Source organism: Pleurodeles waltl, chromosome 2_2 (genome assembly GCF_031143425.1).
Source record: "Pleurodeles waltl isolate 20211129_DDA chromosome 2_2, aPleWal1.hap1.20221129, whole genome shotgun sequence".
NCBI classification, from domain to species: Eukaryota; Metazoa; Chordata; class Amphibia; order Caudata; family Salamandridae; genus Pleurodeles; species Pleurodeles waltl.
Window position 1 is genome coordinate 176,191,139 of NC_090439.1, and position 24,164 is coordinate 176,215,302.

The 24,164-nt window shown below is 48.0% G+C and overlaps 1 protein-coding gene across 5 annotated transcripts in view; it reads right to left on the bottom strand.

Annotated features, from left to right (window-relative positions):
• PTPN3 (protein tyrosine phosphatase non-receptor type 3) overlaps positions 1 to 24,164 on the bottom strand; it is a 1,694,656-nt gene that overhangs the window by 647,616 nt on the left and 1,022,876 nt on the right. For all 5 annotated transcript variants that reach the window (XM_069219598.1, XM_069219596.1, XM_069219595.1 and 2 more), the window contains one exon: positions 24,059 to 24,082. In XM_069219598.1, coding sequence (XP_069075699.1) covers positions 24,059 to 24,082 — 24 coding nt within the window. The remainder of the gene's footprint in view (positions 1 to 24,058; positions 24,083 to 24,164) is intronic.

Genomic DNA, 24,164 nt, shown 5'->3' on the forward strand with positions numbered 1-24,164 from the left:
CCGCCGTCTCAAGCACCGCTGAACTGGGCACCGCCGTCTCAAGCACCGCTGAACTGGGCACCGCCGTCTCAAGCACCGCTGAACTGGGCCCTTCATCTCAAGCACCGCTGAACTGGGCACCGCCGTCTCGGGCACCGCCGTCTCAAGCACCGCTGAACTGGGCCCTTCATCTCAAGCACCGCTGAACTGGGCACCGCCGTCTCAAGCACCGCTGAACTGGGCCCTTCATCTCAAGCACCGCTGAACTGTGCACCGCCGTCTCAAGCACCGCTGAACTGGGCCCTTCATCTCAAGCACCGCTGAACTGGGCACCGCCGTCTCAAGCACCGCTGAACTGGGCACCGCCGTCTCAAGCACCGCTGAACTGGGCACCGCCGTCTCAAGCACCGCTGAACTGGGCACCGCCGTCTCAAGCACCGCTGAACTGGGCACCGCCGTCTCAAGCACCGCTGAACTGGGCACTGCCGTCTCAAGCACCGCTGAACTGGGCCCTTCATCTCAAGCACCGCTGAACTGGGCACCGCCGTCTCAAGCACCGCTGAACTGGGCACCGCCGTCTCAAGCACCGCTGAACTGGGCCCTTCATCTCAAGCACTGTTGAACTGGGCACCGCCGTCTCAAGCACCGCTGAACTGGGCACCGCCGTCTCAAGCACCGCTGAACTGGGCCCTTCATCTCAAGCACCACTGAACTGGGCCCTTCATCTCAAGCACCGCTGAACTGGGCCCTTCATCTCAAGCACCGCTGAACTGGGCACCGCCGTCTCAAGCACCGCTGAACTGGGCCCTTCATCTCAAGCACCGCTGAACTGGGCACCGACGTCTCAAGCACCGCTGAACTGGGCCCTTCATCTCAAGCACCGCTGAACTGGGCCCTTCATCTCAAGCACCGCTGAACTGGGCACCGACGTCTCAAGCACCGCTGAACTGGGCACCAACGTCTCAAGCACCGCTGAACTGGGCCCTTCATCTCAAGCACCGCTGAACTGGGCCCTTCATCTCAAGCACCGCTGAACTGGGCCCTTCATCTCAAGCACCGCTGAACTGGGCACCGCCGTCTCAAGCACCGCTGAACTGGGCACCGCCGTCTCAAGCACCGCTGAACTTGGCCCTTCATCTCAAGCACCGCTGAACTGGGCCCTTCATCTCAAGCACCGCTGAACTGGGCACCGCCGTCTCAAGCACCGCTGAACTGGGCACCGCCGTCTCAAGCACCGCTGAACTGGGCACCGCCGTCTCAAGCACCGCTGAACTGGGCACCGCCGTCTCAAGCACCGCTGAACTGGGCCCTTCATCTCAAGCACCGCTGAACTGGGCCCTTCATCTCAAGCACCGCTGAACTGGGCACCGCCGTCTCAAGCACCGCTGAACTGGGCACCGCCGTCTCAAGCACCGCTGAACTGGGCACCGCCGTCTCAAGCACCGCTGAACTGGGCACCGCCGTCTCAAGCACCGCTGAACTGGGCACCGCCGTCTCAAGCACCGCTGAACTGGGCACCGCCGTCTCAAGTACCGCTGAACTGGGCACCGCCGTCTCAAGCACCGCTGAACTGGGCCCTTCATCTCAAGCACCGCTGAACTGGGCACCGCCGTCTCAAGCACCGCTGAACTGGGCCCTTCATCTCAAGCACCGCTGAACTAGGCCCTTCATCTCAAGCACCGCTGAACTGGGCACCGCCGTCTCAAGCACCGCTGAACTGGGCCCTTCATCTCAAGCACCGCTGAACTGGGCACCGCCGTCTCAAGCACCGCTGAACTGGGCACCGCCGTCTCAAGCACCGCTGAACTGGGCCCTTCATCTCAAGCACCGCTGAACTGGGCCCTTCATCTCAAGCACCGCTGAACTGGGCACGGCCGTCTCAAGCACTGCTGAACTGGGCACCGCCGTCTCAAGCACTGCTGAACTGGGCACCGCCGTCTCAAGCACCGCTGAACTGGGCACTGCCGTCTCAAGCACCGCTGAACTGGGCCCTTCATCTCAAGCACCGCTGAACTGGGCACCGCCGTCTCAAGCACCGCTGAACTGGGCACCGCCGTCTCAAGCACCGCTGAACTGGGCCCTTCATCTCAAGCACTGTTGAACTGGGCACCGCCGTCTCAAGCACCGCTGAACTGGGCACCGCCGTCTCAAGCACCGCTGAACTGGGCCCTTCATCTCAAGCACCGCTGAACTGGGCCCTTCATCTCAAGCACCGCTGAACTGGGCCCTTTATCTCAAGCACCGCTGAACTGGGCACCGCCGTCTCAAGCACCGCTGAACTGGGCCCTTCATCTCAAGCACCGCTGAACTGGGCACCGACGTCTCAAGCACCGCTGAACTGGGCCCTTCATCTCAAGCACCGCTGAACTGGGCCCTTCATCTCAAGCACCGCTGAACTGGGCACCGACGTCTCAAGCACCGCTGAACTGGGCACCGACGTCTCAAGCACCGCTGAACTGGGCACCGACGTCTCAAGCACCGCTGAACTGGGCCCTTCATCTCAAGCACCGCTGAACTGGGCCCTTCATCTCAAGCACCGCTGAACTGGGCCCTTCATCTCAAGCACCGCTGAACTGGGCACCGCCGTCTCAAGCACCGCTGAACTGGGCACCGCCGTCTCAAGCACCGCTGAACTGGGCACCGCCGTCTCAAGCACTGCTGAACTGGGCCCTTCATCTCAAGCACCGCTGAACTGGGCCCTTCATCTCAAGCACCGCTGAACTGGGCACCGCCGTCTCAAGCACCGCTGAACTGGGCACCGCCGTCTCAAGCACCGCTGAACTGGGCACCGCCGTCTCAAGCACCGCTGAACTGGGCCCTTCATCTCAAGCACCGCTGAACTGGGCCCTTCATCTCAAGCACCGCTGAACTGGGCACCGCCGTCTCAAGCACCGCTGAACTGGGCACCGCCGTCTCAAGCACCGCTGAACTGGGCCCTTCATCTCAAGCACCGCTGAACTGGGCACCGCCGTCTCAAGCACCGCTGAACTGGGCACCGCCGTCTCAAGCACCGCTGAACTGGGCCCTTCATCTCAAGCACCGCTGAACTGGGCACCGCCGTCTCAAGCACCGCTGAACTGGGCACCGCCGTCTCAAGCACCGCTGAACTGGGCACCGCCATCTCAAGCACCGCTGAACTGGGCACCGCCGTCTCAAGCACCGCTGAACTGGGCCCTTCATCTCAAGCACCGCTGAACTGGGCACCGCCGTCTCAAGTACCGCTGAACTGGGCACCTCCGTCTCAAGCACCGCTGAACTGGGCCCTTCATCTCAAGCACCGCTGAACTGGGCCCTTCATCTCAAGCACCGCTGAACTGGGCACCGCCGTCTCAAGCACCGCTGAACTGGGCCCTTCATCTCAAGCACCGCTGAACTGGGCACCGCCGTCTCAAGCACCGCTGAACTGGGCCCTTCATCTCAAGCACCGCTGAACTAGGCCCTTCATCTCAAGCACCGCTGAACTGGGCACCGCCGTCTCAAGCACCGCTGAACTGGGCCCTTCATCTCAAGCACCGCTGAACTGGGCACCGCCGTCTCAAGCACCGCTGAACTGGGCACCGCCGTCTCAAGCACCGCTGAACTGGGCCCTTCATCTCAAGCACCGCTGAACTGGGCCCTTCATCTCAAGCACCGCTGAACTGGGCACGGCCGTCTCAAGCACTGCTGAACTGGGCACCGCCGTCTCAAGCACCGCTGAAGTGGGCACCGCCGTCTCAAGCACCGCTGAACTGGGCACCGCCGTCTCAAGCACCGCTGAACTGGGCCCTTCATCTCAAGCACCGCTGAACTGGGCACCGCCGTCTCAAGTACCGCTGAACTGGGCACCGCTGTCTCAAGCACCGCTGAACTGGGCCCTTCATCTCAAGCACCGCTGAACTGGGCACCGCCGTCTCAAGCACCGCTGAACTGGGCCCTTCATCTCAAGCACCGCTGAACTGGGCACCGCCGTCTCAAGCACCGCTGAACTGGGCCCTTCATCTCAAGCACCGCTGAACTAGGCCCTTCATGTCAAGCACCGCTGAACTGGGCACCGCCGTCTCAAGCACCGCTGAACTGGGCCCTTCATCTCAAGCACCGCTGAACTGGGCACCGCCGTCTCAAGCACCGCTGAACTGGGCACCGCCGTCTCAAGCACCGCTGAACTGGGCCCTTCATCTCAAGCACCGCTGAACTGGGCCCTTCATCTCAAGCACCGCTGAACTGGGCACGGCCGTCTCAAGCACTGCTGAACTGGGCACCGCTGAACTGGGCCCTTCATCTCAAGCACTGCTGAACTGGGCCCTTCATCTCAAGCACCGCTGAACTGGGCACCGCCATCTCAAGCACCGCTGAACTGGGCACTGCCGTCTCAAGCACCGCTGAACTGGGCCCTTCATCTCAAGCACCGCTGAACTGGGCACCGCCGTCTCAAGCACCGCTGAACTGGGCCCTTCATCTCAAGCACCGCTGAACTGGGCACCGCCGTCTCAAGCACCGCTGAACTGGGCACCGCCGTCTCAAGCACCGCTGAACCATGAGCGCCAGGGGCTGGCCCGCATCTTAGTCGGGCAGGGCTGCACGAAGCAGTCTGGGCACCAGGCCCCACCCAGAACCAGTGGAGACTGTTATCCACTTGTGAGACTGTGGCTTTGCACTCGCCAGGATGGAACAGTGGGCAACCCACCCACTGTAGAGACTTGAGAGACTGTGGCTTTGTACTCCCCGGGATGGAACAGTGTGCAACCCACCCACTTGTGAAACTTGACAGACTGTGGCTTTGTACTCCCCAGGATGGAACAGTGGGCAACCCACCCACTGTAGAGACTTGAGAGACTGTGGCTTTGCACTCCCCAGGATTGAACAGTGGGCAACCCACCCACTGTCCGGACTTGAGAGACTGTGGCTTTGCACTCCCCAGGATTGAACAGTGGCCATGGAGGTCCCTCGTGGATCTGGCGTCGTGGACTCATCTGGCTGAGGTGCCCCCCCTTCCCCCTGAGGTGCCTGTAGTTTTGCTATCTGATGCCCCTGCAGTGTTCTCTCCATTGGAGTCAGGTATCTTGTGATTTGGGCCCAGTGGTCCACGGACAATACATGCTACAATGCTCGGACTTGTACATTTATGTATATAACAGTTTTTGATGTAGATTTATATTTTGAAGCCAGTAATACAATATATTCCTATGTTCAGAATCATTTCCTTTTGTGTTTGCCTTCTTCTGGGGGGTGTCACTCTGATGTGTTGATACGCATTGATGTGTGTGTTGTAGTGGATGAGGGTGGGTGTGTCGCGTATGTGTGTATCCGTAATATTTTCTCCACCCCCCTCCCCTGTGTCGTAGGTGCAGTACTCACCGTTGTCTTCTGCGCCGGCGTTCGTGCTCCTGGTAGAGGTGTAGGAACACAATCGCTGGGAGTATGTGGAGTTCGGGTTCCATGCTGTCCTTATTCCTCGTGGGCTGTATGGAGGTGAGCGTTTTCCCTTCGAAATGGCTGTTACCGCCGTGTTTTTATCAGCGAGGCTACCGCCCCGGAAAAGGTGGCGGATTGGTAGGTTGTAATACAGTGGGCGGTACATTGTCTCCCGTCTGTCTGTTGGCGGTGACCACTGCGCTGTTTGTTTGTGCCGCCTTGGCGGGCGGTGTGGTAATGTGGCGGTCTCTGTTGGCGGTTTCCGTCAGGGTCGGAATTCCATTTTTTTTCCCGCCAGCCTGTTTGCGGTTTGGCCGCTCGTTTAACACCGACCGTCTGGGTTGGAATGACCCCCAATGTCTTGTTCTGTGGCTTTGAAGCTTTGAAAGGGTCAATTTGTTTGGAGTGGCAGTAGCAAATTAAACGTTTCCATTTTGCTGCATAACAGTCTCTAGTGGTGGGTTTACATGCTTCCTAAAGAATGCCCATACATTCTGGTGGTAGGGTAAGATAACCAAACTCTATTATTTAAGGAGCTAAATTGTTAGGTTGAGAGTTTTGGGATTTGGGTGTCTGATAAAACCTTTGTTTTGAGTGAAAAGGTTTGGTCTGTTGGGGAGCTTCTTGTGTGGAACCACAGAAAGATCTAGTAGTGGTGTGAACTAAGGCTATCGAGCCAATGTGGAAGCTTCTAGGATCTTTGTTAGAGAAGATTGCCTGAGCTTCCGAACCAGAAATAGAAGGAGAGGGAAAGGTAGAAAAGTGCAGGTACTAGGTGTGGGAATCTGGAGGGAAAGTTTGGGCATTTTGAGTTTTATGCTGTGGTGAAAAAGTCTTCTGTAAGTATGGTAGGAGGACTTGAGGGTGGAGTTCCCATTTGAGGACTTGTTGCTGCATTCTGCTGAGCAGGTCTGCAAAGTCGTTGTCTGTTGCCTGAAGGTATTCCACAAACTGGTGAATCTTGTGATGTACAGCCCAATCCCAGATGGTCTGAGACCGATGTGACAGTTGTGGAGACCATGTCCTCCTCTTTGTTTTTGTAGATCATGCATGACTGTCATATTGCCCATGTGCATTATCACAGAGAGGAGGAATCACTCTGCCTCGTGACTCGAAAGATTTCTTCGAAGAAAAACAGCATGCACAACTTTGGGCCCAGTACTTGATGGCAGGAGTATGCAGAGCAGGTGGATCTACAGCCACACATGCCATCGAATAGGTAGTTCCATTCTTCAAAATGTCAGTAAGTTTCTGTGATACCTTTAATGTAGTACTGTTTCAAAATTTTCAAGTATTTTTTTGGTAGGATTAGATTTTAGTTTTTAATAACACACCAATGGTCAGGTCAGTTGTCTGTTTGCTCATAGTATGCAATCATCTGGGTGTAATAGGACCACGCTGCCACCCTTTTCAGCTTCTTTTAGCAAAAGTTCTGGATTATTTGGAAGGGATTTCAAAGCTGGCCTTTCCTGTAAGTTTACATTTCTTGGAAGGGATTTTAGCTTTGCCCTTGTATTTTTGATATTCAGTTTCTAAATCCTGGGGAACTGCAGTATGGAAGAAATCAATAGTAATGCCAGCTGGTAGTTGAGGACGGAAAACTGGCTAGGGAGTCACTATGATGTGCATAGTGCATGTAGTATCAATTCCAAGGTCCTGAGCTAGTGTCAGAGGGGAAAACTGAGGATCATTCATTAAACCAGAGAGATTAGTGATCAAGTATATATCTTCCAAGCCTTGAACATAGTGTGTCCCTTGTAATAGAATGCACTAGTGTTGCTGACTGGTGTTGACTGGAAACCCACTTTGGTGTGGGAGGAATAGTGAGCTGAGCAGACAAAAGGTAAGGCATAGCTGTTCTGAACTATTTGTAAGATCCATATGTGTGAGGTGATGGATCACAAGCCTAGGACGAAATAGAAAATCATGATCCCCTACCAGTTAGGCATGCACCACCAAAGGCAAACTAAAGTGGTTTAATGGCTGATACAGCAGGGGAAGAGGAATTGATGGAATGATGTCCCTACTGGCCTGCACTCTGCCTGCCAGACCCAATTCTATCTCCTCGAATGGTCTGGGGTGCCTGCTGCATTAGTTGGTAAGGCTGTCTCTGTCTATACCTCCAGCCCTCTGGAATGGCCTCTACACTCTCTGAATTGATACAGGGAACTAGCAGGGCTCAACAGCCCCAAAGCTCTACTGTCCTTAAAAAGCTCTGATGCAGAGTCTGCCTTATCACCAAGAAGGTGGGACACATTAAAAGGCATACCTATGAGGCAGGCCTGTACATCTCCGAAGAATCCTATTGAACACATCCATGTGTGTAGACTAAGTACAATACTAGTCCCTACTGCCCATCCCAGGCAATCCGTAGGATTCAAACCGGCACAGATAATATATTTGCCCACATCCTGCCCATCACAAATTGCATGAGCCAAAGTGGCCTGCTGGGAAGATCTTGCTGGCCATGCTCCACATGGCCCAGAAAAAGACAGTACTCATGGATTGTTATGCTAGATGATTCATGGACTTCCTACATCTTCTAGGATTACCTGTGATTGGAAAGAAGTATGGATTGAAGTTACTGCTAGAGGCCTGCATGATAAGTCTCTAGTTGGGTGGAATGCTTGGGGAAAACAAATATGGATCAGCATGCACTGGTTTGTGATGTCTGGCCACCTCTCTAATCAATGGTGGGAAAGAACAAGGCCTGAGTCAAGTAGCCATCAACGTAACTGATAGCATCATTAAAAGGAAGCAACAGGTTCATGAGTAGCTGGCATAGGCTGTGAGATACCTGTAAGGATCCCCTATGAGAAAACTCTAAGAGCCCTAACATTTTGTTTTATAAATAATAGAAATATGTGTATCCTTGTTTTTATTCCAGTCTCTTACTCTTAAATTCCCACACATTGTATTCCTTTTTAGAAACCCTTTAAAAAAAATGTCTGCTGATCACCACAGCCAAATGTTTTGTTTAATTGAATAATGTTAAAGAGAACTGGAGTGAACTTACTGGTAGTGGCTATCAAGCAAGTGCAACCATTACCAAAGTATCTGTAGGTAACTGTAACCTTAGTGCTTCAGCTGGCCTTTAGACTATCAAGGCAACCAAAACATTATTTCAGTGGTGACCTAAGTGGTGAGTCAACCTGTGCCTCATGCAAGGTGTCACGTTCGTTGACAGTTTGGAAATCAATGTATAATTCATAATGAATAAAATGAGGCGGGAAGGGAGCAACCATTACTCATGACCATCATCATCATCATCATAAGCGTCTTGATGTGCCCTCTGCTCTGACATAGGATCAGAGTCAGAACCATAAAGATGATGAGCCACCTGCTGATAGGTGCAGTGTGGCAGAGGTAACCGGTTAGAGTCAAGTTGCATGATGATTAGTTGCACTTTGTCATTTCGTAGCACAAAATTGGCCAGTCGCAAGCCTGAACTGGTTTGGGCTCCGGCACAGACATTGGAACTGGGTCCTCTTCCGGCAGGGACCAGTGTGGATCTTGGGGTCAGGGTAGAAGTCTTTACCAGAGTCAGCACAAGTCTAGTAACCACCTGAGGAATCGGTTCAGTGGCTGGATACCTCAAAGGGATGCAATTGACATTGTGATACAATTGTGCCTTTTCTTTGGAGTTAAAGTGGCCGAATTGGGTTGAGTCCTGCTTTACTTTCGTGTGCTTGCACTTGGAGCTGGACTTTACGATTGTGGACTTAACATATATGACTAAAGCCTAAAGTTGAGCAGTTGGGGGAAAGACCTTTGGACTGGATCTGCACCTGTGATTTGTACAAGGGGTAGCACTTATGACAAGGTTGCAACTTCTTGTCTTCAGCAGCATACAGCTTTGCCTCCCAGTCTCCGACTGCACTCAGGTGTATTAGGGAGCACCTATAACATGACCTAAAGTTGTGGCCTGAGCACAGACACAAAAACACATATCTGCAGGTCTATAACCGATTTCTGCTTTCTGCAGTCGCAGCATGGCTTGAAAAACTTTAATTTTGGGTACGGACACTGCGTAGGGTTGGGTTCCCACACGCCCTGGTGAAATCATTTACAAGTCAATGCAAAGGAGTGGTGCTTATATGCTGCTCTGCTCCATCACTTCCAAGACAGCGTGGAGTCAGCACGGAACTACCCAGTGCCATCTAGCATCATGCTGGAGCTCTGCATAGGGAAGTTTTTCTGACCCAGGCAGGCTCTTGGAGAGTAACGTAAGGAAGCTGCGTTCAGAATTGTCCATCAGAATTAAGTTTATTTAAAGGTGTGGCTCAGACAAAATATTATAGGGTGCTGCATAATGACTGCATGTGTGGTACTTATTCATAGAGATGAAGATGTTAATTGCCTTTGGTTATGATCTTTCTGGTGGGTATTCTATCTGCCTGCCATTTTTTCACCTGCATCTGCTCACATACCACACTTGATCCAGAAACTTGAAATAGGTATCCCAGGCACAGAGGTGGCACAGTGGTTCTGTCTCTATCTCGTGACACAGACATATAAGGGCAACAAAAGGGGGAAACCAGTCTTGGCCTGCCTGTGGTCCAGTTCAGGGAGGACCAGGCTTGGCAGTTTGGGCTGGACTGTTCTTATTGGAGCAGGGTCAAAACTAATTTCCATATGACTGGGTTCAAAATGAGGTTACATGGTGTGCAAAACAACAATGGATTGAGATGTGGTCCAGAATAATTACCAGTGGCTGATATTATTTCCAGCATTCCAGCCATCACTTTTGTGTACACTTTTGCAGGACTACCCAAGTGGGATAAGTGCACCCAGACATGGGTTCCGTGCACACTGTATAACTGGAACCAGGCAATACCTGACTGATGAGTAATAATAGGGGAGAAAACAGGTTTGGGTTGGTTGTGGTCTGCTTCAGGAAGGACCTGGCCTGGCAGTTACAGCTGAACTGTTCCTATTGGAGCAACATCAAGATGATTTTGCATATGGTTGGGCTCAAACTGAGGTGGCATGGTGTCCAAAATAACAATGGACTGGGATGCAGTCCGAGTAGTTACCACTGGCTAAGATTATTTCAAACATTCCATCCATCACTTTTTGGTATACTTCATTACACAGCCAATTAAGGAACAATTCAGTTGATATCGTCAGTTGAAAAAAGCAGTGCAGAGAATGAAGCATAACTAAATATGGACAAAAAGAACCTATGGCAAGTAGGAATGTGACCTACTACGAACAACCAAGGTGAGGAGAGAATTCCTAGCAGCCCAAAGATACAGCCAAAGACAGTTCCACAACCTCAAGACAGCCAAATGCCTAAGGTGAAAGATAATGGCAAGAAGGTCAGGTATCCCGGAGAAACAATGTGCAGGATCCAGGAATAACAGAAAATGTGAGCATCCTTGATAGAGCAAATCAAGCCTAGAGGGCTGAGGTCCAAAAAGGCCAGTTGCACACTTACCGCTAGACAAGGAGACATAGCACAGTAATCCACCCTTGTAACCTAACCAAACATGTAAATGTGAGAGCAAGTACGTTAGTTAGGTGGGAAGAGCCAACCTACAATGCAGTTCATGGTGAAATGACACTGCACTAGGTGGAACATCTATGAATGGGGAATCACACTGCAGATGGTCTGCTGGGTACCAAGCCAATTAAGTGCCTTCTGTTAGTAACCAACAGCAGCTAGGCCAGTTAAGTCCAAAAGCATATGTTATGTTACTTACCATGTAAGCATCTGTTTGTGGCATGTAATGCTGTAGATTTACATGTTTTGAATACTACTGCCATCTAGTGCTGAGTTTGGAGTTGTGCAAGTTGTTTTTCTACGAAGAAGACGTAAGTATCGAGGTAGGCGACTCCTACTCTCAGTGATATTGCTCATGACATTGACTGCATTGTTAGACTGTTTTTCCGCAGGGGGTGAGAAAGGAGTGTAAAGTATGTGTTAAAAAAAAGTAATGAGCGTGCCAAATGTAAATGTATAATGTAACTACAATGGACACAGGCATCTGGGGAGGAGGAAGGGTGCATGAGAATCTACATGCCATGAACAGATGCTTATAGGATAAGTAACATAATATGTTTGATGGCATGTGTGGCTGTAGATACACATGGTCTGCACAGACTGTAAAGTAATCCCTTCTTAGAAGCGCTGAAAAGCCTGCGGGAGTTTCAGTAGTAGTCTGAAAAAGGGTGCCTAGCCCTGCTGGACCTACACTGGCGTGTTGGCATGATAAAACATCTACACAGTAGTGTTTGGTGAAGGTGTGTGGTGTAAAATATGTAGCTGCCTTACAAATGTCGCTAAGGGGATGTTTCCAAGAAAGGCCATAGTTGCTCCCTTTTTTAAGGAGTGGAGCGTGCTATGGGAGGGACTGGTAAAGGTCTTTTGGCCTTAATGTTGCAAGTTTGAATACATTTGACTATCTATCTGGCTAAGCCTGATCTGGATATTTGTTTCCTTTTATGAGGTGGGGAAAAGGCTTCAAAGAGTTGTTTAGTTTTCCTGAAAGTTTAAGTTCTATATAGAATATGAGTGCGCTCTTGACATCTAGGGTATGAAAAGCTCTTTTTGCGACAGAATCTGGTTGCTTGAAAAAACTGGGAGTTCGATGGATTGATTGAGGTTAAATTGTGAAACTACGTTAGGTAGGAATTTAGGATCAGTATGAACAACCACATTCTCTCTATGTATTTGGAATAAAGGTTCTTCTAAGATAAAAGCCTGGAGCTCACTAACATGCAACTAAGAATACCACTTTCGATGAAAGGAACTGACATGGACACGAGTGTAGAGGCTCAAATGGGGGACCCATGAATCTAGCAATAACAACATTAATGTTCCGGGAGGGTACTGGAGGAGCCCAAGGAGGAATAACTTGTTTGAGTCCTTCCATGAAAGCACTGATGATGGGAATTTTAAAGAGTGAGAGATGCTGTCTATTTTGGAGATAGGCAGCTATTGCAGAGGTGTAACCGTCTAGAAGTGTAAGCTAAATTTGCCTTCTGCAAGTGAAGCAGGTAGCACCATGGCTTTTAAAGGATCCCTTTCTTTGGATTCAGAGTAACAAATTAAACCTTTCCATTTTGCTGCGTAACAGGCTTTAGTGCTGGGTCTGCATGCTTCCTTGAGAATGTCCATACATTCTGGTGGCAAGTCAAGGTAGCCAAACTCTATGACCACAGGAACAGAATTGCTAGGTTGGGAGTTGTGGGGCTGGGTGTCTGATTTGCCAAAGATTATGAGTGAGAAGGCCTGGCCTATTGAGGAGCTTCTTGTGAGGTCCCATTGAGAGATCTAGCAGTGTTGTGAACCAGGGCTGACATGCCCAAGTGGGACCTACGAGAATCATGCTGTGATACCTTTGCCCGAGCTTCAGAACTAGAAATGGAATGAGTAGGAAAGGTGGAAAAGTGCAGACAAATATCCCTGAACAACTCATCCACAGGGCATTGCCCTTGGATAGTGGGTGTGGGTACTTGGACGTGAAGTTTGGGCATTTCATGTTTGCTGCTGTGGCAAAAAGCGTTAACCCCTACTTTGGAAGTATGGGGGAAGGACTTGTGGGTGATGTTCCCATTCGTCGACTTATTGCTGAATCCTGCTGAGCAGGTGTGCAAGGTCGTTGTCTGTTTCTGGAAGGTTGTGGTGAAGAGCCCACTTCCATATGGTCTGAGACAGGTGTGATAGTTGTGAAGACTGTGTCCCCACCCTGTTTTTGTAGATAACAAATGGCTGTCATATTGTCCATGTGGACCAGGACAATCTTATGGGATAGGTGAGGAAGGAAAGCTTTCAGTGCTAGGTAGACCGCCTGAAGCTTCAGGCTGTTGATCTGTAGAGATTGATGTCTGGCATCCCAAAGACCTTGTACTGTCAAGTCTTGTAGGTGGGCAACGCAACCTGTCTGTGATGCATCTGTGGGGAGAGAGATGTGCGGACAAGGTTCAGAAAAGGCCCCCAACCTTTAACAGGTTGTTGATGTTCCACCATTGCAGAGAATGGTGAGAGTGGGGGTCCATCAACACTAGATCTTCCGGGTGACCTTGTGACCGAGACCACTGACGAGCTAGACTTTGCTGCAAAGGATACATGTGTAACCTTGCAGGGGAACTATGGTAATGCAAGAAGCCATCATTCATAGCAGACGCATGACCATCCTTACTGTGAGTGTTTGATTTGCCTGGAACTGGAACAGAGTTATCTGAATGTCCTGAATTTGAGCGGGATCGGAGTAGGCTAATCCTAATTGTGTGTTTAAGATTGCTCCCAAATACGGTTGAACTTGTAGAGGCTGAAGGTGAGACTTGGGGATACTGACAGTAAACATTACCCTGTGAAGTAGATACAGGGGGTCATTCATGGACCGCCAGGGCCGGGGACCACGGAAGCACCGCCAACAGGCTGGCGGTGCTTTCAGGGCCATTCTGACCAGGGCGGTAAAGCTGCGGTCAGAAAAGGGGAACCAGCGGTTTCCCGACGGTTTTCCCCTGGCCCAGGGAATCCTCCATGGCGGCGCTGCTTGCAGCGCTGCCATGGGGATTCTGACCCCCTTCCCGCCACCCTGGTTTTCACCGCCAGAAACAGGATGGCGGGAACGGGTGTCGTGGGGCCCCCTAACAGGGCCCCATAAAGATTTTCACTGTCTGCTTTGCACTGCACCCGTCGCATCCCTGCAACTCCGCCGGCTCCATTCGGAGCTGGCTTCCTTGTGGTAGGGTCTTTCCCGCTGGGCCGGCGGTCTTCCGACGGGGTTACTGACCCCCACAGTGTCATCTGAGTGTGTTGTTGGCACAGCTGGTGTGTGCTGGCTTTGATGAGACAATCGTTGAGGTAGGGAAATACATGGACATTTTGTTTTTGCAGATGTGCTGAGACCACAGCAAGGCTTTTTGTGAATATCCATCCCCCCAAAAAAAAATGGAAGACCTTTGAACTGATAATGTTTGCTATGACAAACCTTAAGTGTCTGCTGTGTGCCGGATATATTGGTACGTAGAAATACATGTCTTTTAGGGCTTGTGTTGCCATAAAGTCGCCTTGTTGAAGAAGCGGAGTGCCATCCTGTAAGGTGACCATATGGAAGTGTTCAGATAGGATGTACTTGTTTAGCAGTGTGAGATCTAAGATTGGTCTTAGTGACCTGTCCTTTTTGGGGATAAGAGGTATAGGGAGTATACTTCTGAGCCTTTGTGTTGAAGAGGAACGGGTCCACTTTGAGAAGAAGGGCTTGGACTTACTGCTTGAGAAGTGTTTGATGTTCCTATGATAACCTGTGAGTGCGAGGTGAGATGTTGGGCTGGAGTGGAGCTTCAGACAATAGCCATTTTGGGTAATGGCTAGTACCCATTTGCCTGTGGGGATGGTATTCCAAACTGGATAAAAAAACTGTACTCTGACTCTGACAGGTGTTGTGTGGTTTGGGGGTGGGGGCGATTGGTTAGGCACCGCATTGCAGTGAGTGTTGCTCTCTGTGCGGAGTACCCTTGGCCCTGCCTTTGCAGTTACTTCCCCTGAAGGAGCCCATATTAACCCTTGGAGAAGGCAATCTGGGGTTGTTTTTGTTGGGAATTGGAGGCATCTTTGGAGGTGGATTTATAGTATCTCTGTAGCCTGGGAAACAAAAGGAGCCACTGGGTGTGGAAGTTTACAACGCTCCCATTTCCTTAGCAATGTCAGTCTCCTTTTTTATCTAAGGGTAGATTCTACCTGTGGACCAAAAAAGTGCGCTTTATCGAAGGGCATATTTAATACTTTCTGCTCGGCTTCTTGCTTGAAACCAGAGCACTTTAACCAAGCATGAAGGACACTGGTATTGATGCCTCTAGCAGCAGTATCTGCTGTGTCAAGGGCGGAGGAGATAGAATTGATTGTAATGGCTTGCCCCTCCATGACAATTTACTGGCCTCTCTCCCTATGCTCTTCAGGGAGGAACTTTAAAAACTCCTTCATCTTGTTTGCATGGGCTCTACCATAACGGGCCAACAGGGCCTGAGAATTGGCAATACACTAACAGTTGGCTGCCTGCGCAGCAACCTTCTTCCCAGCAGCATCTATCCACTTGCTTTACTTTTCAGGAGGAGGGGTATCCCCAGTAGCATGACTGCTTGCCCTCTTGCATGCAATAGGTGCAACAATGGAGTCTGGTGGTTCTTGACTTTGGGTGAAGAAACTGTCAGAAGGAACAGCTTTATATTTTTTTGGGCCACCAGAGAGGTGATGACCCTAGGTCAGACTAGATCCTTAAAAACTTATTTGGCATGCCTCATCATGCCAGGTAGCATGGGCAAAAACTGAGTATCCTTATGTGTAGAAGCTAGGGTGTCTAAAAGAAAGCCCTGTTCTAGGGATTCTTTGTGCAGCTCGACATTATGAAAGGCTGCCGTCATAGCAATTGCATCCTCAGGAGGGGAGGGAGAAGCTGGGCATAGAACAGGGCCATGCGGTGTGGTAGCACTAATGTCATATAAATTCCAAGGATCAGGGTCACCTGATGGCCCTTCTAGCCCCCTTGTGTCTGACTGTGGAGACCTCTGAGGGGAGATATCTGGTGGGTCGTGTGTGGGTGAGGATGGGAGAGGAGAACGAGGGGATGGGGATTGAGATGAGGGTGGAGGGGGAGGTGGTGTAGGAGGAAGATGGTAGGCAGGGCTTATGGCCTTGTCCTTAGTCTTCCTCCTTGCAAGGTGAAAGTCTAGTGCTTCCTTAAAAGTCAGCTTCCTCTTTAAAGGTGGATGAGAGGAAGGAGTAGCAATAATTAAGTCAGTCGTCACTGAATCAAAACTTTCTTCTGGTGAATGTCCAATATTTTGAGAATAGGTTTGACAGGGGACGTGGAAGCTGAAGATGGTCTTGTAGGTTTCGGCACCAAATGTTTTGGTTTGGACAGGTGAGGCTTTGTTGGCGCCAAGGGAGTAGGAGTCAGCTGCTGGGTCGGCACTGAGGGTCGGGTCAATGCTGAAGCATGCCCTCTAGCCGAGGAGGTGGAGACCATTGCTGAAGGCTTGGTCTTTGTAGCAATGTTTGACAATGGACCCGAGGGCGGGGTGTCCAAACCAGTCTTTCGGATCCGATCATGGCCAGAAGTCAGTGGTGATTCTGTGACCTCCAATAGTGGGAGTGGGGAAATCACAGATTTTTTTGGGTGGGCTTGGGTGTTTGAGCAAGGGCCACAATATTCACGTGCTGAGCAGAGGGCATCTCCTGCATTCCCAAATTCACCTCAACGTCGTGTTGTCTGTACAGACCAGCACATATGAGCCTGCTATCCTTGGAAGAAAGGCTTGAATAGTGAGAAAGATGGCCTTTAACACCAGGCTTTTTATATGCAATGCTTTTTATTGCCGTGACCACTCTTCCTGAATTTGTAAATTCTGAAGATGGCCGCCTCAACCCTGAAGGGAAGCGTCTGTGGTTATCACAAATTCCAGTACGTGAGGATGGAATGTGAGGCCTTGAGATAAATGGGAAGTCTGGGTTCACCACGCAAGGGCATTTCTCATGTTCGGAGTGATGGTTACCATATCCACAAATGCTCCTTTCTGTATCCATTGCTTCTAAAGTTCTTCCTGAAGTAGTCTCATTTTGAGTCTCGCAAGAGACAGTAGATTTATCACAGACGACATCAGGCCTAGCATGAACTTGTACGGACGTACTGAAATGGATCTTTTGCTTGAAAGTTTGATTGCCAGTTGTCTTAACTTGTATTGTCTGTCCTGGGATAAAACCACTTTGTTGTGTATGGTGTCCAGAAGAGCCCCTAAAAACAATATATTCTACTTCGGGATGATATCTGATTTCTGAGAGTTCATCATTAGCCCCAAGGTTGAGACAGGCTTGCATTGATTCTCTTGCCTGTTTTGCTGTTGGGACTTTGAGGAGCCAGTCATCCAAGTCGGGATGTGATGTTTCTGTAAATTTCAGAGTATGACCATACTCTATTAGGTCTGCGACCCAACTGATTGCTGTTATTTTTTTGCATTGATGTAAATGTCTAGAAGTCTTCGCACCCACTGGATGTAGAGATGATGCTGTGGCTGATACCCGATGGAGGTCACCGCTTGTGACCTGTGCCTTTAGCATGGGAGGGTTGTTTTCTGCGGGTGGCCTGTTTAGTGTAGGCAGTTGTAGGACGTTGTCAGTATTGCTGCTGGTAGGGTAGCCTATACTGGGACTGAAAGGGCTGATGTTGTGGTCTTTGGTTGGCCCCTCTGTAGGATAAAAAAAATATTCTGTGGACTCACCAAAAGGGAGCTTTTTTATATTGGACAGTGCCCAAGGATCTTGCTGTATATGTGTTCATTTTAATAGCTAAGAGGGTACCATCGATGTGTTTACCAAACAATGTCTCTCTGCCATAAGCCATGTCAAGGACCTTAGACTGTACCTCCGGTCTGGACAATGTTGACTTTAGCCATCTTTGGCGTCTAGGTACTGCTGCGCCAGCTAACTGTCGAAAGCCTGTTTCATTATCATAATCCCCTCTTCCTAGATGTAGTCTATTATGGGAATGGCCCTGACACATTTCCTTGCTTGTTCCTTGAAATCGTAAAGACAGCAATCGGCTTGTTTGACTGAGGTTGGAAGGTGAAATATGTTGGCTGCTCTATCCATCAGGTTATGGAATCCACCTATGTCCTTTGGTGGTGAAACCGGCGGATGCAGAAGTGGAGGTGAAAGTGTGGGAATTAGATAATCATCCCACTCGTTTTGCGGTTGAATAGTCTCCTGGATTTCTCTCTTCTTCTCTGTCCTCTTCTGAGGAAGAAGGAACATTTCTGTGTGGTGCTGCCACGTTTGATCATGGTGTAACTTCAGGAATTACTGGGGGAGGTATAGGAGGAGGTGTAGAGTGTGCAAGAGGCTGAGATAGTGGCTCTGATGCCATGTCTGGAGATCTTTTATAGCCCTGTAACATTGTTTGCAGATCATGTACAAGAGAGATAGGTATTTGTACATCGTCCTGTTGTTTTTGGTAATCATAGCGTTCACAGAGATACCTGTGCTGAGGAGAATTATACTGTTGGCAGCATGGGTGGTCTTTTCATAAAGTCATCTTCGTCATCATCCTGGCATTTAACCAGAAGCTCAGATAGGCTATGCGCAGTCACGAACCATCATTCAACATCATTCGATTCCTCCAGATCCAAGAGATGTGATGGAGGATAGGGAGAGACTTTATTAGGAGAATAAAGTTTGGAGTAATTGTCTTTTTTGAAAATTTTAACATCACTGTTGACGGGCCCATCATCGCCGATGTTGTGGTCGTTGGTGCTGTTGTCGACAGAGTCATCGTCGATGGTGGAGTCTTTGTTGATGGTGCCATCGACTGTGTTGTTGTTAGCAGAGTCGTCGACGGTGGCTTCTTTGTTGATGGTACTGTCGACGGGGCCGTCAACGTAGGGAAAGTTCTTGTTGACCGAATGAGCGTGTCAACAGCTGTTGTTGTAGTGCTTGCCGATGATGGTCTCATTGACAAGACCACAGTAACCGTTGTTGTAGTAATCATCGACAAGAGTACAGTCAATGGTGATGTCTTCAACGTAAATGTTTGGTAGATATGGAGATGGAAGTTTCCCCAGTTTTGTGAGACAGTGTAGATGGCCGAGAGGAGGCTTTGTCTGAGGCGATATGAAGTTTTGTTCTCCTTCTTGGCAGAGTCTTTATGATGTGACTTGAAGGCCTTCCTGCCTCCTCCAGATGGTTTGTCAGAGAATCTTGCTCTTTTTCTGGATCTTTCAGAAGTGTTGGCTTTCCTTGTTAGAAGTGTGACCCATGGGCTTCTGTAGCCACAGAATTAGCCTGCCTTCTCTGTCCTTTAGCGTTTTTGTAGGAAAAGTTTTGCAATCCTTCACCTGATGACTTGGGTAAAGGCAGTAAAGGAACTCCTTATGTGGATTTTCCACATGTAGATGCTTCTTGACACAGGACTTGCAAAGTCTAAATAATAAAACCTTTTTAGGGGTTTTGGTCATGTTGAAGATAAAGTAAGTTCAAGAAAAGGAAAAACCTGAGCACAGCTCAGGGAGACTCCTTTCACACGATGTGTAGTAGAAAATCTGGGAGAAACAGCCTCTCTGGAGAGTATTTTGGAGGGTGCTGTCCCCTGATTGGTCATGGTTCAAGTTTGGTACTTTTTACAAGAGGACATGGACATGTTATTAACAACATTGTTCATTGCCATTAGTGCCTTTGATAACAATACATAATGCTATGTTATGGTACTGAGGGACTCCCATATTGATGACTGGGAATGGTTCAAGCATGTGAATCTATGAAAGATTCAATACTAGTTCAAAGTATGTATTCAGAACAGCAAACACGACCACCATGTAACAAAAGGACAAGGAGAAACTACAATGCTTACAAAAGGCAGTAGGAGGGCAACCAATTTCATACTGCATCTCACCATCAATGTAGAATGACATGTAAAGCCAAAAAGACAGAGGGTTGAAGTACTAATGCCTGTAGGGAAAAGTTCACAACTAGACCAAATCTGCCCCACACACTGCTGTCTCTGTAGAGCCTGGAGCTCAAGCAATTATCAGAAAACCTAAATTGTCTCTGAAACCAACATACGGGAAGCATTACGCATCCAGAAAGGCCGGATGCCCCTTCTAACCAGAAGATTTCCAGAGGCAAACAAGCCTATACATCAGAGAGATGAGAACCATCAAATTGTGACTCCAATCTGGCATCCTGAATCTCCTTCAGGAGGCTGGAGCACCATAAATGAATTAAGCGATATAGGGACACAGATGAGACCACAAAGCTAGGAACTGAGCAGGTCAATTCAAGAACAGGCTGCAAAAGCTCCTTGGTGGCACCAAAACTATCACACACCACTTCAATAAACATCCAGAAAAAGTACAACCACCATTATTCAAAGGGCAGGTGAGGAACATGCAAACAAGCACAAGGCATTACAAGAATCATGGGTGAAGGTCTCTGACAAGAACACTCTCCTCCCACCAATTAACACAATACAACTCCTCAGACAGAGGGGAAGAGAAAGCAGCAAATTGAGTGCTGGAAGGCCCAAGTGCCAATTAGAAAGGATACTTCAAATGATCCTAGAGTGGGACAAAAGACAAAAAGGCTGGCTCATCTTCACTTGAGTGATACCGGTGCCCAATTCAAACACTAACTGCTGCATATCCCAAATCTCACTAAAGGAGACCCTAGGCACCTCAAGGATTTCCAACAAGAATTCCAATGAGGAGGAGCACAGATGTAAAATATCTTGAGCCTTCATCTCCACTGTAGGCAGGGGCAATTCCAAGGCAATTCTAAGAATAAAGCTGCCTTACAAAAGGTAGAATTTAAAGTCATTATGTAATCCAAAGGTAAATTTGTAGGCCAATCTACGTCAACCTCAACCCAAAAACCATATCACTGGTGGACTGAACGTAAAGTCATTTGACAGAGTCAGAAGAAGAAACAGAAACATCCTCTACTTGTCCATTAAAAACAGCCACCAAAGGACATCCATAGTCTTAAAAACCAGGTGGCCTGTCTCATGGGAAGATCATCACCTGCACATGTTTTAAGCAATGTTAGTGTAATACTAAATGTAATCCCAGCTGTGTGGGGAAGAGGGGAAGGAAAACAATAGGTGGAGTTTAGTACTGTGCCATGCCAGAGATGACGCAGAAGAAACAAACATTTATCTGGCAGCAAAACTGGGAGCAGTTAAGGCTGAACCAACATTGCCAAACCCAGCAAGACTGACCAACACTGGTGTAGATACCACCAACAGGAAAGACGCTGTAAGGCTCAAAGTCACCCTGGAATTCAGAGACACTCAAAAGAGATCCCAAGGAGAGTGAAACATTACCAGCAAAGTCTGTGTGAAAGCCACCACTTGAGCAGGATAAAAGCCAATCACTGGGAATGCTGGAAAGTCATACAGCACAATCAGCATGGTGTCAAAGGATGATGCCAAGGTAAAAGTTTGGAAACAGTCACAGACAATCTTGCACCTCGAACGTAGCCAGGCACTAACGAGGCAAATACCCCTCAAGTGGGGAGAGGAAAAGAGTCATCAGAGGTAGGCCCCAAATAATGAGTCATGTGACTAGAGTCACTTTTGGAGTTAACCTCTTTGGTCTCTCAAAGACATCTGGGAAATCACAGGAAAAAGACAAGGCCAAGTGGAAAATCTATAATACGACTAGGCAGCTAAGATCAATTACTGTCCCTGGTAGTACAGAAAAATCTAGAGACAGCAATCTCCATCTGCGTTGAAGGGTGTGTAAATGAGGAACTGACGCAGATGCACTAGGTGGCACCATATATATATCTGTAACGTTATGACTGGGAAGGAGCAGAAATTGAGAAGGGACAAGTTTCTGGTTCCAGTCTGGCACCTGGGGAGATTCATAAGGTGAGCAATCTGCAAGAAGAAGTATCTATCAGAAGCAAGCTCTATCATACTCTAGGAAATGTGATTATGTATTATAACTGCATCAGTGTATGCATGTGTTCTCTACAAAAAGAGACAGTGAACACAGAGAGCTACATTTTCAACTAATTAGATAACAATTTGACATTGATTTGACACTCGAGTGAATAAGTGGCAATGCTGACATTATGTGCCCTATATATCTATATAGTTTGAGGCCAAACGATGCACTTGATATACAGACCTACATGGCACATTTTAATGTCAGAATTATATCCCACATGCCTTCCATGTGCATTTACTATACAGAACCTGTAAAGTGATTTCATGAGCTCCACTACTTCTACATACTTTTAATGCTCTATAGTATGAGTTGAAATAGATGGAACTAGTTCCCCTTACATCCCTCCATTTCTATTCCACACTTCTGCAAAGGAAACATGTGACCTGGCAGGCTACAAGCTACAGGATTAACCCTCAACCACAGGGCACCTTGAAGGAAGACTAGCAAAAAGGACCTCACATGACTCCCAAAAGACTTCTTAGATGTAGAGCCTAAATAATTCGAATTTTCACCCTTCTTGTGGTTCATGTACCTTCTTTTTTTTCCACAGCTCTCAATAAAAACAATACTGAAAAAAAATAGGAAATGCAGTTCGAGAACAAAATGCAGAACTTCACAAACTGATAAGTTTGTGGATACTGACAATCTTTTCACACATTGCCTCTCTCCTTGAAAATGGTTGGAGAATTACTTCTGTGAAAGGCAGGGATAAATCAATTATCAGGATAGAAAAGTGCTGAGAAAGCACCTAAAAAACGGACGGACAATGTAAAAAATAAACCAGTTACCAAATCAAACACAAAGCACACTTCAGTGTGAAATTTCCAAATGCAGAAATCTAAATTCAGTATGCAAACACATTTAGAAATATGTGCAAATGCATTGAAATCTGTGACAGTAAATCTGAAACTGACTGCGCATTACAAGCACATCTGAAATGTAACATATCACTTAACCTATGTGAGTTCATTCATAACTGTTTGTTAATAGGGCTCTTGTATTTGTAAGGAAGTTATACACTGGTGTTCAGATTTGTAAGTTATTTTGGAAGGGAGGTGGTCTAAAATGATCATATGTACATGACACAACTAGCTGTAAGAATCTCATGTAGAGTTGGACTGGAAGCCAACAACAGTTCCTGAGCAATTGATTAACATGATGAAAGCTTGAGTCTTTAGCCTGACATATTCATTACAGACCATGGGTGCAGTAAAGTGTACTTTGAATGACCTTGTAGCAGACTATTGCAGTGTTCAATCCAGTACAACACTCAGGTTTTACTACTTTATGCTCTTCACGGGAGAAGCTGGAGAGTGCAGAATTTTGCACTGACTAAAAGAGGTTACTTAAAGTAGATTTGAATACACTTAAAAGGTGGAATATGTCACTTATGTTTTAACTATACTTCTAGAACATCTTTGTATAGTCATCTACTAATCATCAACCTCATTCCCAAATGACACTAGAAATTATATTTACATTGTGAATTGATTAGATTACAGCAAATGGACACAATGGACTCTATTCACTTTTTAGTACTCTGGCATTGTTGCTTGAGGACGCTCTCAAATGTCCCACTTTTCATTGCCAGAAGACACAAATGTGGTATTGCTGTGCCCAAAGAATCCATGTACAGACTGTAGAGCCAAAGTTACAGGATGGATTCTAGACGCAGCGGTGATTTAAGGTCTTTTACAGCCATGGACTATATCACATTTTACATTTTGGCGTTTGGGTCCCCCCCAAATAAAAACTGGGTCATTTTTTAGGGGATTTGCTGCAATCTGGCACCCTTTGTTGCAGACCTTTAAGGGAGGTGTAGCACCGGCCCTCCCAGAAGTCACTCTGCAATTTATTACCATGTGTTTGAACCTGAAGAGGAATGTTAATATAATGTTGACAATGTCATATAGTGTTACTATCTATGAAACCTGGTGTAAATACAGCCCATAGACATTCTATTTGCTGAATCCAATATCCCTTTCATTGGTCATCAATTGTTTTCATTTAATTGTCAGATGTTCAACTATTTTAATTTAAAACCCATCATCTGGTGTAAGTGCAAACACACTCCGAGGAGCATATTGACATAATGCTTGCACACCACTGCTAATGGTTTTTATTCTGGTTTCCAAACTGAAATCTAATGTAAAGACTTTATCACAAACACTCTCAAGCTCACTTAAATTAGTATTATGAACTATACTGGGTATTTTTTATGAAGACATATAAAACTTACTTTGGTGATTCTTGTTCTGATGACCTGTAAAATAGAACACACGAGTCAAACACCCAAACTTATTTTACACATGACTAATACAACAGAACCATTAACATATGATTTA